Source organism: Eutrigla gurnardus (genome assembly GCF_963514095.1).
Source record: "Eutrigla gurnardus genome assembly, chromosome: 19".
NCBI lineage: Eukaryota > Metazoa > Chordata > Actinopteri > Perciformes > Triglidae > Eutrigla > Eutrigla gurnardus.
The window spans coordinates 27,434-43,631 of NC_139930.1; the positions used below are offsets into that span (position 1 = coordinate 27,434).

At 43.3% G+C, this 16,198-nt stretch overlaps 1 protein-coding gene across 1 annotated transcript; it reads left to right on the forward strand.

The window, feature by feature from the left end:
* Positions 1 to 12,167: 12,167 nt before the first annotated feature.
* LOC311029704 (E3 SUMO-protein ligase ZBED1-like) lies at positions 12,168 to 14,406 on the forward strand. The gene is made up of 6 exons (XM_084034978.1): positions 12,168 to 12,694; positions 12,829 to 12,973; positions 13,066 to 13,297; positions 13,399 to 13,536; positions 13,624 to 13,740; positions 13,823 to 14,406. Exons 1-6 carry the CDS (start codon positions 12,502 to 12,504, stop codon positions 14,183 to 14,185), a joined length of 1,188 nt encoding a protein of 395 aa, XP_083891104.1. The 5' UTR covers positions 12,168 to 12,501; the 3' UTR covers positions 14,186 to 14,406.
* Positions 14,407 to 16,198: the final 1,792 nt, after the last annotated feature.

Sequence of the window (16,198 nt, forward strand, 5' to 3'; positions counted from 1 at the left end):
TGGCAATTTTTCCTTTCCAAAATGAATTTATTCATATTTATATTTATAAATAAATAAAAATAAATATATGTGTGTGTATATATATATATATATATATATATATATATATATATATATATATATATATATATATATGTATATATATATATATAGTGATAGATCTGCTTACCAATCACTAGTGATTATTCTTGTTGAAAAGACCCAGTGTGACCAATAGTAACACATCTGCCAACGGGGGTGGGGTTTACTTTTATAATGACTCATCAGGTTGATCAATAGTGACAGATCTGCAAACGTGGGTTGGCTTTACATTTATAATGACCAGATCTGCCAACCAATCACGAGCGATTATACTTGTTTAAAACTAGTGGTTTCATCCAATCCTGAGTGAGGATATTCAAGCAATCTCTGGCCAGGCGCGGTTTCGCTGCTATTCATATGCTAATAAGAGCCTTCGCTGTGGTTCGTTTCAGACAATTTTCGGCACAGACGAACGCGGCATTCGCAGCCTGTAAATTGTCGTTAACTCCCGAAAATTAGGGAGATTTTCGGGCGTTTACAGGGACGAAAATCCGACTTTTCATGTAGTGAAAATGGACAAACCTTCACACCATTGTAAATTTTTTGCCCACAGTTTGGGCATGTTTTTTTTAGGGATCCCCCAGGCATCGCAGAAAGACAAGACCGAACAAAAACGAAAAAACAAACAATACGATACAAAGACAATGAACACTACACAAAATGAAGAGAGAGAGAGAGAGTGACTGACTGAAAGAGAGAGAAAGACAGTGAGAATGACTGAAAGAGAGAGAGTGATTGAAAGACAGGGGTAAGACAAACGATACAGAATGGCTCTTAAAAGTGCCTTTGTTTTTTTGGTGAGTGTGTGTGTATGTGTGTGTGGGTGTCTCAATGTAAATGTTGCAATGAAGCTGCAAAAGAAGAAAAAGAAAAGCATAATTAGAATAGTTTCAAATAAATGAGCATTTATTATTTTCTGTCACCAAATATACTATAATCAATCAAATATTTTAACCTAATCAAAATCACTATGTACAATACAAACTAGAGTTCTCAACGGGCCTGAAAATTACGGCCCGACCCGACCCGGCCCGCGGGTTTTTAAACCCGAACCCGACGCAGCCCGACACACCAGCATGAATTGTCGGCCCGAACCCGACCCCCCGCGCGCCTGCATTGTTTACCTCATACACTTGTTATCACGATCAGACAGACAGCAGACGTGAATTCAAATGAAACTTTATTTAAAATTAAAAGATTTAACACAAACAACCGAAACTTTAAATAGCCTATATAAATAAATATGCCGTAAATAAATATTAAATTAAATCTTCACACAATAGCTATAGGCGTGAGTGCGTCACGCAGCGTCGTCAGGTGTGCGTCTGCCCCATGAAGCAGGCAGCCAGATTGACCAAACGTGAACAGCGATGATTCACAGCAAACAATATATAATTTACAACCTACAATTTTTTTTATTTTTTATTTTTTAATGAAATGTGTTTTATAAAAAAAGGAAGCCCGAGGCCCGACCCGACCCGACTCATTTGCGTATTTTTTCGGCCTGGACCCGGCCCGAAACTTCGGGTCCCGTCGGGTTTGTCGGGCTGGGCCGACCCGTTGAGAACTCTAACTCAAACTAAGCTCCGCAGTTAAAACTCTAGAAACACTGTGCTACAATGGAAGAAATAACAGTAATATAATTTTGTGATTTGAAATAATAAAGAGGCCTTTGGCTGAAACCGGAGAGAGTTACTTACTGTGGCTGGCCGGAAGTGGTCTGGCGGGGGGCAGAAAACGCGGTGAATATGGAGGACACACCCACGTTACCAAGGCAACGGGCAACGCCAGTGTTTTTCAGATAAAATATAAAATTTCACTCATTTAATTAAAAAGATGTTAAGACCTTTTAGTTAATAAGAAAATAATATGAGCTCAATTTGTTTTATTTTTTAGTTACTAAGAAAATAATGTTTAAGCTCGACCAATCAGACACGTCGCTGATAGACATGAGGATTATGGGTAATGTAGTGCTTCTCCGTGATATGACATTGGAAATAAAACGTGTTTTCTTAAAATAAAGTTGATATTACACGGGGATTTTGGACTCGACAGAGGCACATACTATCGTTACACAGTCTGCCTTGGATGGTCACAACGTTATGGCTTATAATCAGATCTTTCTTCAGAATATCGATTAATCTACATTTGCACTTCCGGGATCTATGAAACAACACCCACAGCGTGACGTCTTTGAAGCTGACAATGCGTGTGTCCATTTACATTTACATTTACATTTAGGTCATTTAGCAGACGCTTTTGTCCAAAGCGACTTACAATAAGTACATTTGTCAAAAGAAGGAAACAAAGAAACCACGACGTATCATTGCCGATGCAGTAAGAGCTAAAAATAGAACAAGTGTTAGGTCCTCATCTGAGTAAAGTAGTACTTCAAGAGTAACAGTGCTACGATCCGAGTTTTTTTTTTTTTTTTTTTTTTTTGCGGGGGGGGGGGGGGGGGGGGGGTAGAGGGAGGGTGTTAGTGGGTCATGCTATGTAGAGTCGAGGTGAAGTCTGAACAGGTGAGTCTTGAGCCTTTTTCGGAAGATGGCAAATGACTCTGCTGTCCTGATATTGGTCGGGAGTTCGTTCCACCACTGAGGCGCCAGAACAGAGAAGAGTCTGGACTTTGCTGAGCGACATTTGTTTGATTTCAGCGATGGTGGTACCAGCCGGCCAGCTGAAGTAGAGGAGCGGAGTGCTCGCTTCGGGGCATGAGGTTTGACCAGTGTTTGAAGGTAGGCAGGTGCCGTTCCATTGATGGCCCTGAAGGCCAGTGTCATCGTCTTGAATTGGATGCGTGCTGCAACAGGGAGCCAGTGGAGGTCACGGAGGAGGGGGGTCACGTGGGAGAATTTGGGTAGGTTGAAGATAAGGCGTGCTGCAGCGTTCTGGATACGCTGCAATGGTTTAATCGCATAGGCCGGGAGTCCGGCCAGGAGAGAGTTGCAGTAGTCAAGGCGGGAGATGACCAGTGCTTGGACCAAGAGCTGCGTTGCATCCTTTGTGAGGAGGGTCCGAATCCTGCGGATATTGTAGAGGGCAAATCTGCAGGATCGGGCCACAGCAGTGATGTTGGGGGTGCAGGATAGTTGGTCATCGAGGATTACACCCAGGTTCCTCGCAGTTGAGGAAGGAAATACTGTGATGCCCTCAACAGTGACCGACAGGTCCATGCGAGGGCAGTCTTTCCCTGGGATGAAGAGGAGTTCGGTGGTGTCCGCCACGGAACGGATCCTAATTGACTTTCAGTGAAGACTGTTTGCGTGGTGATCACACGGAATTCTTACACAATGCGTGCCAGGAGCACGCAATGCATTATTAAGAGGTCGTGCTTCTTTCACGCATTTCTGTGAGATCAGGTTGGCTGAGTTTGCTAAACGGCGAGAGAAAGCATTCTCTATGTTAGTGCTGAATGTAAGTACACCCCAGTTGTACCTGATAGCAAGCTGCCAGACTCCCAAAGAGGCGTGGACTACGCTGAAAGGCCATTTTGAGAGAGATACTTTGGCAAATAAACTGTTCCTGAAGAAAAAATATTTCCGATGTGAAATGAAGGTTAGCGACCGTTTAACTGAGCATTTAAAACGAATGAAGGAGCTGACTGACCAGTTATCAGCAATAGGAGCTGTAATTGAAGAGGAAGACCAAATTGTAACAATTTTGGGAAGTTTGCCACCAAGTTATGCTACAATTGTCACTGCTCTAGAAACAAAGATTGACAATCTGACACTGCAGTTTGTTCAGCAAGCGTTAATAAATGAAGAACAAATGCGAGTGAATGCCAATGATAACTCCAGTGGTGCAATGTCAGGTGGATCAGCCATGTCATCACAATACAATGGAAACAAAAAGAGGAAATTCAGTGCAGTTCAGGAAGTCTCGCTGCTACATAAAGGGAACAGGTGGAACTCTTCAAGGAATGGGAACACAAAGAGCTGACGGACTGTATCAGCTGGATGTTGAAGGAAGCTCATCTGTCTGTCATAGAGCATCAGTAGCAGCCAGCCTCTGACACCAGCGTCTGGGTCACACCACCAAGCTGAAGGAACTGAAAGATCTGGTGAATGGAGTGGACTTCTCTGCAGAGAAAGAGGTTCCTTTCTGTGAAGGATGTGTGGAAGGCAAGCTGTCTAAAAAGCCATTCAAGTCGATTGGAGGAATTCGTTCCAAACGCAAGATGCAGCTGATTCATAGTGATGTCTGTGGTCCCATGCAGATTAAGTCTATAGGTGGAGCAAAATATTTTTGTCACTTTCATTGATGACTACTCAAGGTGCTGCAAAGTATACTTTCTGAAACAAAAGAATGAGGTGCTAAACAAATTCAAGGAATTTGAAAAACATTCTCAAATGAGTGTGGGCAGAGCGTCACAAGTAGGGTTGGGCATCGTTTGGATTTTACCGATTCCGATCCCGATTCCGATCCTCTGTTTCGATTCCTGTTCTAAACGATTCTCGATTCCGATTCTTTGAGGTGCAGGTCAACAGGTCCAGTGTTGCCACAGTTACTTTGAAAAGTAGTACTCTTGACTTCACTTAACTTAAATAATTGTTTGCATATTGTAATGGCAGTAACATCAGGAATGAACATTTTATGAATATTGAACCGGCATTAGAGCAGCAAGGATTGGTTTTATGAAACAAATGAGCGCAGTCCTAAAGTATGAGCGGCGTGATGACGAAGGGAGGGGGCGGGGCCAGCAAGCAGCGAGACATTTCTCCACTAAACACTCAAGAGAGACTCCGCTCGCATTTCAGCACAGACTGAGTTAGCAGGAGCTCCTTGAAATCGAGAACTCGTCTTGTTTATTCACACCTTTTCACCGTCACCGGGCGGGACCTGCTCTTTTAATGTGGTTGTGCCATGCTGTGACTCTAAAGGTTTTTTTCAAGTTTGACGTTGTATTCTTGAAAGTAGAAAACACTTTGTTAACACAGAGTGTACAACGAACCTTTATGTTGCCATCTTTTGCTGAGATGAAGTCGAAATAATGCTTGTATTTCCAGCTGGAAAATGCGTATCTCTCCCCCTCCATTGTTTACGTTTCTGCCGGTATAGCCGACTACACGCGACCGTCCGTGAAGGTGTCGGCTAACCTACGTCACCCCACCGAGACGCACGAAGAAAGCAGATCTTTTTTTTTACTGACAAAAATAGTAACGCACCGTGTATTTGGATAAGTAACTTTAATCTGACTACTGGTTTGGCAATAGTAGCGCGTTAGACTACTCGTTACTGATCGTTCTATCGCGGAGTCTCCGCACGCCGGGCGGAGTAATACAAACAAACTAGTGCGAGCGGAGTAAAACAAACAAACTAGTGCGGACGTTTAAGAACCCCCAAAAAAAGGATCGCAATTCCAACAGCTTCTTAACGGTTCCGGAACCGGAGGTTAGGAACCGGTTCCTATTTGGAACCGGATCTCGATGCCCAACCCTAGTCACAAGGCTGAGGACAGACAACGGTGGTCAGTACACATCAAAGGAGTTTCAAGAATATTTGAAGGCTCAAGGCATCCACCATGAAATGACTGTACCTCACTCACCACAGCAAAATGGGGTTGCAGAAAGAAAGAATAGGACGTTATTAGAAGCAGCTAGAAGCATGCTGTCACATGCTAAGTTACCGAAGATGTACTGGGCAGAGGCTGTAGCCACCGCAGCTTACATACAGAACAGGCTGCCTACATCTGTCCTGAAGCAAGAGACACCCTATGAGAGATGGTGTGGAAAGAAACCAGACATGAGTCACATGAGGGTGTTTGGCTGTGTTGCTTACGCACATATCCCAGATGAAGAGAGAAGGAAACTGGACAAAAAGGCTGTGAAGCTTCGTTTCGTGGGGTATGCAAACAATGCTAAGGGCTATCGCCTGTATGATGAAGAGAGAAGGAGGATTCTAATTCGTCGTGATGTCATCTTCAATGAATCAAACTTCGACTGGAAACAGGAAGCTGAAGTTCCCAGCACAGAGAGTGAGATAACCATGGAAACAAATGAAAGTGAAACTCAAGCAGGGCTGTACTGTCTGACATATATGTCGCACGTGCTACACCAAAGCACGCCTGTGCTAAGAATTAATCTGCCCTGTAGCATGGGGTGCTATGGGCAGATTTAGCCCCCCAAAAAAATATTTCTGTGTAGAACGATGGTACTACGACCATAGACGTCGGAACTAGGGTGCGGGGGGTGTGGCCGCACCCCCTCCCATCCGCCCCCCATCAGCCTCCCCGCGGCATCCGAGCGCTCTTTCCCAGCCTTGCGCAGGTTGAAAACCTGGCTGCGCAACACTAGGAAGCAGGAGAGACTTACGCATTACGCTAATCATAACTCTACACTATGTTAATTAATCGCTGTTGTTAGCTGTTGTTGTGAGCAGGACACCGACTCACGGAGCGGCTCCCGGTCGGTCAGAGCGCAGACCCCAGCCGTCACACCAAGGATCAACAGCTGAGTGGCGGCGGCGCTGAGGCTCCGCTTTTATGTCCGCGTAATAACGCTTTTGGTGCGTGTTTAAAACAGTGGGTTTACTTCAAAAGGCGAGCGTCAGAACCTTTTAGAGCGTTTATGAACAGTGTTTTACAGCTCCCTCTAAATGTCTCAAAGTAGGCTTTCAGGTAATTTCACAGCATAATACAGCGCCTTCCGGGTAAAAAAGACGTACGGCAAAATCTGGAATGAAAAATGGCACTGTTATTTCATCCCCGAATCCCATTCATAAACACAATATCTAATATCAGTTAACGAGTCGTTTTACGTTTTTAAAACGAATAACGGGATACGAGTCATTTTTTCCGTTCTTTTATTTTGAAGCGAAAAACGGGAAACGACTCGTTATCCGTTTTGCGATTGGATAAGTCAGATGGCCGCAACGTACACCGACCGTTTATCCCCCGATCCTCCCAACAAAATCCTGCCCCCCCTCTCAGAAAATTCCGACCATGGGCGTCGCTAGACCTCTTTTACTGGGGCAGGTGCCCCAGTATTGATCTGCCGTGCCCCAGTAAAATCTCACGTTCAAGTTTTAACGAGCTACTATATTTGGCAGTGGATTAATTTATATTGATAATAATGGTAAAAGAATGGATTTTCTTTTTCATCCACAATCTCAAACCAATGCAGTTTAACCCAAAATACAAGCTGAGGCGCGCACCTTGTGGTCCGGGTCCGGCGCGCACATTACGTCCGTGCACAGCAGTGTGCATGTTGTAGCCGGGGCACCGCTGTTTTTTGTGATTTTAGTAATAGGGGGCCTGTGCCCCAGTAGAGCTTTATGTCTAGCAACGCCCCTGGTTCCGACGTCCATGACTTTGACCCGACCAAGGTTGCGGAAAAATGGCTGGCCACTTCCCAGAGGGCCAGGAGGCCATTTACAAAGCAGTGGCCAGCAGACAGTCTTTACAGTGTTTCCCCCAGAAAATGTGTTAGTTAAGGTGGTGTCTGTCAGGGGGGGGGGGGATGATGAGCATCACATTAATAGCTACAGATACTGTAAAACACTACAACGACATATGAGTGCATGTCTTATTTTATGAAGTAAAATATAAGTTATGGGTTTACTCAACAGCTTAATAGTTCATAGAAATTCAGGTAGAAATAGGTTAACTCAGAGTTCCACAGCTTATCAAAAACAAGGTTGGGGTGTCTCCCCCCCATGTAAATGATTATTGATTTATGAATGAATTGATAGGTGGCTTATTTTTGGCATATATTAATTTCTTTTTGGCCTGGAGGCAAGGGCGTAACTTTGAGTTGAACATTGGGGGGGTTGAGATTTCCACCTGTGAAGCAGGTGTATATATATATATATATATATATATATATATATATATATATCTTTGGAGACTATGGTGGGGGGATTGCGATCCTGTAGGGGGGTCCGGGGGCATGCCCCCCCGGGAGAAAATTTTAAATAATTTCATTTTAATGCATCAATTTGGTGAATTCTGAGAAACAAAATATGACATATCAATTACTGACCAATTTCTTACAAACTGCTGGTACTGATACAAATGTTGACATACTAAATGGGGTTGATGAGTTTAAGCATTCAAGAAAAGATGAAAACAAAAATGACTAAAACACAATTTGTTTATTATTATTATAATAATAATAATAATAATAATAATAATAATAATAATAATAATAATAATAATAATATAAGTGGGTGACTATTCCTCAGCCTTCCTTGGTGTTTTGGTTTTGACTAAAGCCTCGTTCACATACGTCGCCACTCGCCCATCTCTGAGAGACAGCTGTCAATTAATGTGAATGTGTTCTAGTGGAATGTGGTCAGGACAGGCGATGCGATGTGGTCGATCGGAGATCAAATTATTTTGACTTTCTGCGATGCGAGTGAAGCGAGTACCAATCACAATGTAGAATAGAGATGATCGACAGTTGACGTCAACAGAGAGTTCCACAGATAGTTGCCGTTTGAAGTCGCCGGCGGCAGTGAATTGTTTTTTGCCAGCGAGTAGAATTCAGCGAGAAAGCGAGTGGCGAGTAGTGGCGTATGTGAACGGGGCTATACGCACACGCACTGTCGAACTCGCCGGCTGGGGGGGGGGGGGGACAAACTAACTTTTGTTCAGTAACATGATTTGACTCGTGAGAGGTGGCACTGGAGGCCCTAGCAGTAGCTACCTCCTGTTGGGAAGATACTTTTATTCTTTTGCTTTTTTTCGCGTGCTTTCTTCATACCACCGCTGATGCGGGGAGAGACCGGGAGAGACCGGAGAGACAGTAGAGAAGCGCAGGTCCGGCAAGGTGGGCGAAACCAAATCTCAGAGCGGGAGGGGGCACAGACAAACGTCACTATTTTTTACTGGTAAATTGAGAAAATCTACCACACTGTTGTGATTATAATGCTTAACATTCAATATCAATAATTATGATATCAAATTGGGTGGGTTGTGGTGGCTGGTTTGGATTATTGGGTGGGTTGCAACCCACCCATCCCCCCCATAAATTACGCCTATGCCTGGAGGCCCTGCCCGGCCTGTACAATGGTAGGGGAAACACTGCGGCGAATAATGCTAGTATATGGATTTTTTATTTATTTATTTTTTTTTTTAAGACGTTAGTTTAGGCGGCAGCCCTTTGTTGTTAAGGCGGCCGCCTTAACAGGAAAGCGCTGCGGGAAACCCTGGTCTTTAGACTGGCAGTGTTTTAACGCCTGTTATGTAAAAATGAGTTAAAGTGTAATAAAGATGCTTCTTCTGCATTTTTAGGGTGTGCTACAACTCTCTGGTCCTGTGCTAAAAAACTGTCAGCCTCTGTAGCACTAGTGCTATGTGCTGAAAAAGTTAACGTACAGCCCTGAACTCAAGATGGTGAGGCCACTGTCGATAGCTCAGTCAGAACAAGCAGCAGAATCAGAAGGACACCAAGGAGATATGGATATGATGAGTTTGCAGATACAGTGACTGTTGAGCATCATGCCAATATGTGTTGTGTGACAGAACCAATCACTCTGAAAGAAGCAATGGAGGGTCCTGATGCAAAGGAATGGCAGGAGGCGGCTGATTTGTAATATGAATCGCTGCTGGAAAATGAGACGTGGGACTTAGTTGAGTTACCAAGAGTAAGAAAGGCATTGGATCAAGATGGGTGTTCAAAGTCAAGCGCCATAGTGATGGACGAGTGGAGAGATACAAGTGCAGACTTGTCGCCAAGGGCTACTTACAGCTGTATGGTGCTGACTATGATGAAACGTTTTCACCAGTGGTACGATTCAGCTCTATTCGTACATTACTGTCCTTTGCTGTCCAAAATAATCTACATGTGCACCAGATGGATGTTGTAACTGCATTCCTTAATGGACATCTGGAAGAAGAAATCTACATGGAGCAACCAGAGGGATACGTCAAACCAGGGCAGGAACACCTTGTGTGCAAACTGAAAAGGTCAATCTATGGACTGAAGCAGTCTCCTCGCTGCTGGAGCAAGTCTTTCACAGAATTCATGACGGGAATGGGATTCACACAGAGCACATCAGACCCCTGTGTGTTTGTGAGATCAAGACAAGAGATTGAGATACTCGCTGTTTACGTTGATGATCTCATTCTGATAACGGAGTCGACTGAGAGCATGAACGAGCTGAAAATGGCTCTCAAGGACGCTACAAGATGAAAGACATGGGTGAGCTGTCCCATATTCTGGGCATCTCTGTGGTCCAAGACAAAGAAAAGAACTGTGTCTTTCTTCATCAGAAGGATTACATTGAAGCCATACTTCAGAAGTCTGGAATGGATAGTGCAAATCCTGTAGCAACTCCTGCTGATGCTAACGTCAAGTTGAGGAAAAGTGATGGTGTCAGTAAGTCTGTGCACCAACCTGCCTATCAGTCAATGGTAGGGTTGGGTACCGAACCCTGTACTTTTACCGGTACCGACCGAAACACGTCGGTATTACCGGGTATTGGTTCACGTAAAATCCAACGGTGCCAAATTTCGGTACTTTCACGTACATCCGGAGCAGAATGCACCAGCTGATATGCCTGAGTGCAACGTTATGTCCAACTCGAAACAGAAAGCAATTATGACCAATTTAGTGCTCCATTTACATGTAAACGTGTGTCTTGTGCCAGGAGGAGGCATACATCATAAATCAGAATAATATTCCTTAAAATGACTTAAATAATGGTGAACATTGACATATGGAACGCACCCACTGCTCTGAATCACGACTGGATCATGAGTCATCATGACAACGTGATTGGTCGGTAGGGAAAGAAACCTTACGCTGACGCCGCATGCGTGGAGCAGAAGGAGAAAGATGGCCAGCCGAAAGCGTTCGGTTGTGTGGCTGCATTTCACTAAAGTAGATAGCGACAGTGCTATTTGCAACATTTGCCATGCGAAATGCAAAACGGGCAGTGGGAACACGTCAAACCTAAGAAAACACCTGGTGAAACACAAGATACATTTAAGAGCAGAAGAGTGCACAGTATTCTCTTCACCTGCGGCTGCGGCGACAGAAACTAGCAGCACACCGGCAGCTAGCAACATCGAGTCATCGCCGGCATCTCCAGGTAGGTTAACTATGTAATGTAGGTATTTGGATCGGTTGTTGGTAGAAGTGTGCAAAGTTGAATAACTGGTTAACGGTTGTAATGTTATTATCACCACCCTTTGGTTATTCCAAAATGTATAGAATCAGCAGCGTAGAATCATAACATGGCATAGCAACTAGCATAGAAGCTAGGCTATCCTATTACGGTGAAGTTCTGCTAATTTTAACGTTCAGTATTGGGGGTCGTTAACTAATCTACAAAAAGTAGGTTAGAGCTTAAATAAATTAAAGACCCTTAAAAGCTGTTTATTGACTTCTGTTCTGTGGACTGTGTTCGAGTTAACGTGAGTTGCCTAACGGTATGATGATGTTACGAAACTGTAACTTTCGTTGCCAGTGCAGTTGTATAGTTTTACGTCATCCACTGGGTTTGTAAAACAGACATAGTGTCTTTGGAGATCCTTTCCACGTTGGCCAGCATTTGTGATTACATGTTAAACCTGTCAGTAGCGGGGAAAAACAGGTATATTTGACGTAAGTCTTGCTAACCAAATTGGATGTCTATACAGTACATTCGCCTCCAATAACGTCACCGCTATTCCCACAATTCTTAACGTTGTCTCGAACTCTTATATCAATCTGTGCTACTATGAAAGCATGAGTCAGAAATATTAAATATGATCATTGTTATTGTTGTCAGATCAACAACTTGTGACTCATATGCACTCTTGTTTCAATTGACAGATCTCCCTGACCCTATTCCACTGTCCACACGCCCTCGTGTCAGACCGGCAGCAGTTACACCTTTTACTCTAGCGCAGAACACGTCGTTGACCCGCCAGAGAGTTGAAGAGTGCCACAGGGCTGTCACTAAAGGCCTTGTTAGAGGGATGTTGCCCTTTTCAACAGTGGAGGCCCCATGGTTTAGGTAAATTATCACATTGTGTAAATGAGGGTTTAAGATTGTAATGATGAAATTTAATAAGCTACATTACTAATGATGATTGAGTGTAGTATGTCATTTCTACTGTCTTTGTACCATGATAGGGAAATGATAGGGACCCTGAACCCAAAGTACCACCCCCCATCCAGAGATCTTCTGTCAAACACACTTATACCATCTTGGTATGCTATTGAAAAAGAAAATCTGAAGAGGGAACTCCAAGGTATTGACCATGTCGCAGTGACTGCAGATGGATGGAGTAGTTTGGCCCAGGACCATTACCTGACAGTCACAGTACATTACATTGTGGAGGCTGAGCTCAGGGATAAAGTCCTCCATACCCGTGCTGTGTACATCTCACAGACAGGGCCTGCAATAGCTGAAGAAATCGATTCAATATTAGAGGAATTTGAGGTGAGGTCCAAAGTGGTAGCAATCACGGTTGACAACGCTGCAAATATGGATGTTGCAGTGAGGAGAATGCAGGTTATGAAGATGGGGTGCTTTGCACACACCCTCAATGTAGCTGCCCAAAAGCTATATAGCGTGAAAGCAGTTGCCAACTGGTCTGCAAGAATACGGGACATTGTGGCGTGGCTGAGGAAGGCCACACTAGCCAAACCTGTCCTTAAGGAAAAGCAGAGACTGCTTGGTAAGTTCATGATGGAATGTTTTTTTATTTTTGTATAATTAATTCCTGTGTTATTAAAATTCCACCAGTGTTTCACTGCTGGGGCAAAATAAATGCCTTTGATGATTGATAAGTTTGCTTCTGTGATCTTTAAGGTCTTCCTGAACATGCTCTGATACTGGATGTCAGGACCAGATGGAACAGCCTGTTTCTAATGGTGGAACGGTTTATCGAACAATACCCTGCCATCCAGGCAGCTGCAATGGACCTAAGGCTGAAGAGGGCTATGGACAGAGAAAGGTATAGATACATTATTTAAAAACACTTTGATCAGGAAGGAATTAAAGTGAAGGATACATGCATTAGTGTTGTATGACTGTTTGTGTTCTCAGAGTGGAGAGAATATCAGATGATGACATCAAAAAGTGTGAGGATTTCATTGACACCATGAGGGTATTTTACCACTCCACGCTCTGTGTGTCATCCGACAAGTGTGCCACTGCAGGCCAAATCCTCCCCATTCTGGAAAAACTCAAAGAGAAGCTCAAGGTAGTTGAAGATGATTCTTCGTTCAAGAGAGCCATCAAAGAGAAAGTTTGGACAGATCTTTCTTCACGCTACACAGTAAGAAGAATATTGTAAACTTTTATTTATTCATCTGGATTTTGTTTCCATCTACCTTTGCTCAAAGTGCATGATCATTTAAAAAAATCTTATATTGTTAGTATGAAAGAAACGCCCAACTTCAGCAGTTCCTCGAGGAGGCTACCGCCCTTGATCCTCAATTTAAGATCAAGGCTCAAGATGAGACTATATGGACTCGCTTGGAAGAAGAAGTGGTCACACTGGAAACAAGTGGACAGGTTTGCTCATTATTAAAGTTAACTTATGTGTACTATAAATACTATGCAATATATGTTTTATTTACTATTGTGTATGTCTTGTTAAAGCGTGGAGGTGTTGCCCAGGAAGATAGAGGAGACCAGCTGCAGCAGCATCAGGAGGAGGAGGAGGATGACTGGACTGCTGAAGATATGGCCGCAGCAGCAGCACCACCACCAACACATGTAAGATTATGGACATTATGACCATACTTGTTCTATTGATAAAATAATGCTTGATGATCATGAGGCTTTTTTCCATTTGAAGAAAAAACTTTCAGCGCTCGGGGAGCTCTTTAAAGACGAAGACCAGGCTTTGCTGGAAACATCTGTGTCTGCAGATGTCAGTGGTCCTTTGATCTCAGAAAAGGTCAAGACTGAAGTACAAGTGTACAGGAGTTTCCCAGCTGTCCTTAGCTCGGTGAACCCTATCCTGTGGTGGTGGCAGAAGAGGGACCAGATGCCAATGCTCTCCAAGTTGGCTAAGAGGTATCTTTGTGTACAGGCTTCCTCCACACCCTCAGAGCGGGTGTTCTCTACGGCTGGGGACACAGTGAGTGTGGAGCGGGCAAGGCTACAACCTGAAAGAGTAGATATGCTGGTCTTTCTGAAAAAGAATTACACCGCTTAGAATTGCGTAGTAGTAGCAGCAGCAGTGCTAGTTTTTTTTAGCTTGTTTGAGCTTGACTGTGTGTGTGTGTGTTTTTAAAAAAATGTTTACTGCCCCTACTCTGTGCGTTCATAATGTTTTATATGTTTAGGGGGGTAATACAATGTTCAGATGGCTGTGTGTGTGTGTTTTTTTAAAAACATGTTTGCCCATACTATTTGTGTGTTTATAATGTTTTATATGTTTAGGGGGGGTAATACAATGTTCACATGGCTGTGTGTGTGTGTGTGTGTGTGTGTGTGTGTGTGTGTGTGTGTGTGTGTGTGTGTGTGTGTGTGTGTTTTTTAAATGTTTACTGTCCATACTGTTCGTGTGTTTATAATGTTTTATATGTTTAGGGGGGTAATACAGTGGGGTTTTGGGTGTTTGCATTCTGTTTAATAAAATGTTTAAACTGAGAAGTTGAGTTTTTTTTAACTGTAATCAAATGTTGTAGTCGTTAAAACCAGTCGTTACAGTTCAGTTATAGTAAGGTACCGAAAAAAGCATCGTTGGATACCGAGACCGAACACTAGGCACCGGCACCGGTACCGATATCGGTTCAAATGTGAAAGGTACCCAACCCTAGTCAATGGTAGGAAGTCTGCTGTATGCAGCAATGGCCACACGACCGGACATAGCTCAAGCAGTGAGTGCTGTGTCAAAGTTCAACGCGAATCCCGATGCTGCACATCTGACTGCTGTGAAGAGGATATTTCGATACTTGAAAGGGACAGTGAACCTTGCTCTCAAGTATGAGCAGTCAGACTCTGGAGCTTTGATCGGATTCTCAGATGCTTACTGGACTGGTGATCAGGATGACCGTCACTCTACGACAGGCAATCTATTTCTACTGAGTGGAGGAGCGGTGAGCTGGCTCAGCAAGAAACAGGTAACAGTTGCACTTTCAACAGCAGAAGCTGAATACGTCGCACTCAGTCAAGCCGCTCAAGAAGCTATCTGGCTGAGACGATTACTGAGTGATCTTGGAATGGAGGCTACATCCACAGTGATCCTGGAGGACAACCAAGGAGCCATCGCAATCGCGAAGAATCCAGTGAACCACTCCAGGACTAAACACATAGACATCCGCTACCACTACACCCGTGAATGTGTACAGAATGGAAAAATAGAACTGCAATATTGTCCAACAAATGACATGAAAGCAGACATCTTGACCAAGCCACTGACTAAACAGAAGTTTGAGTATCTCAGGGGAGAGATTGGACTTTTCCCTGTTTGAGATTGGATTTGTAGAGTGGTTTGTGCCTGACAGGTGAACGCCGAACGCTGCCGGGTTAAAGCAAGTCTAAAAGCATGTAAAAAAGAGTTCCAGAAAGTGACTGTAAATGAAAAAATTGTGTTTAAAGACAGATGGCAAGAGTTTAATTGCAAATTATTTAATAGCACTAAGCAAGGCAATTTTGAAAAAAGGAAAAAGGGAAGCCTTTGTTGTTGTTTAAAGGTTTATTTTGTGAAGAAGAGCACGGCTCTGTAATATTATTTAAAGCCTTAAAATGCTATTGTAAAATTAAGTGGGAGTGTTGTAGTACCGTCATTTTATCAATAGATGGTGCTGTTCTCTATTGCTTGTTATCAGAGGAACGGGAGTTGCGGTTCTGCGCTGTGTTGTCTCGTGTATGTTGTGGAACGCCGAATAAAGACCACGTAAAATCAACACTGGTCAAAATTTACTCCGTTACAAGTAAAAGTAGCTCAGTCGACATGGTACTCGAGTAAGAGTAAAAAAGTACTTGCTTTTAAAAGGTACTTAAGTATCCAAAAGTACATGCTTTTAAATTGACTTTAAGTAAAAGTAAGAGTAAGATTACATTTCAAATTAAATGAATGTTTATAGGCTTAACATAGTTAATAAATATTTGTGTAAAAAAGGCTTTGGGGGTTCATGTCTTCCTGCACCTCCACCAACCACGCTATGCGCTATACAGTCACACAAGATTAGTAAAATATAATACAATACATATACTTTTAACT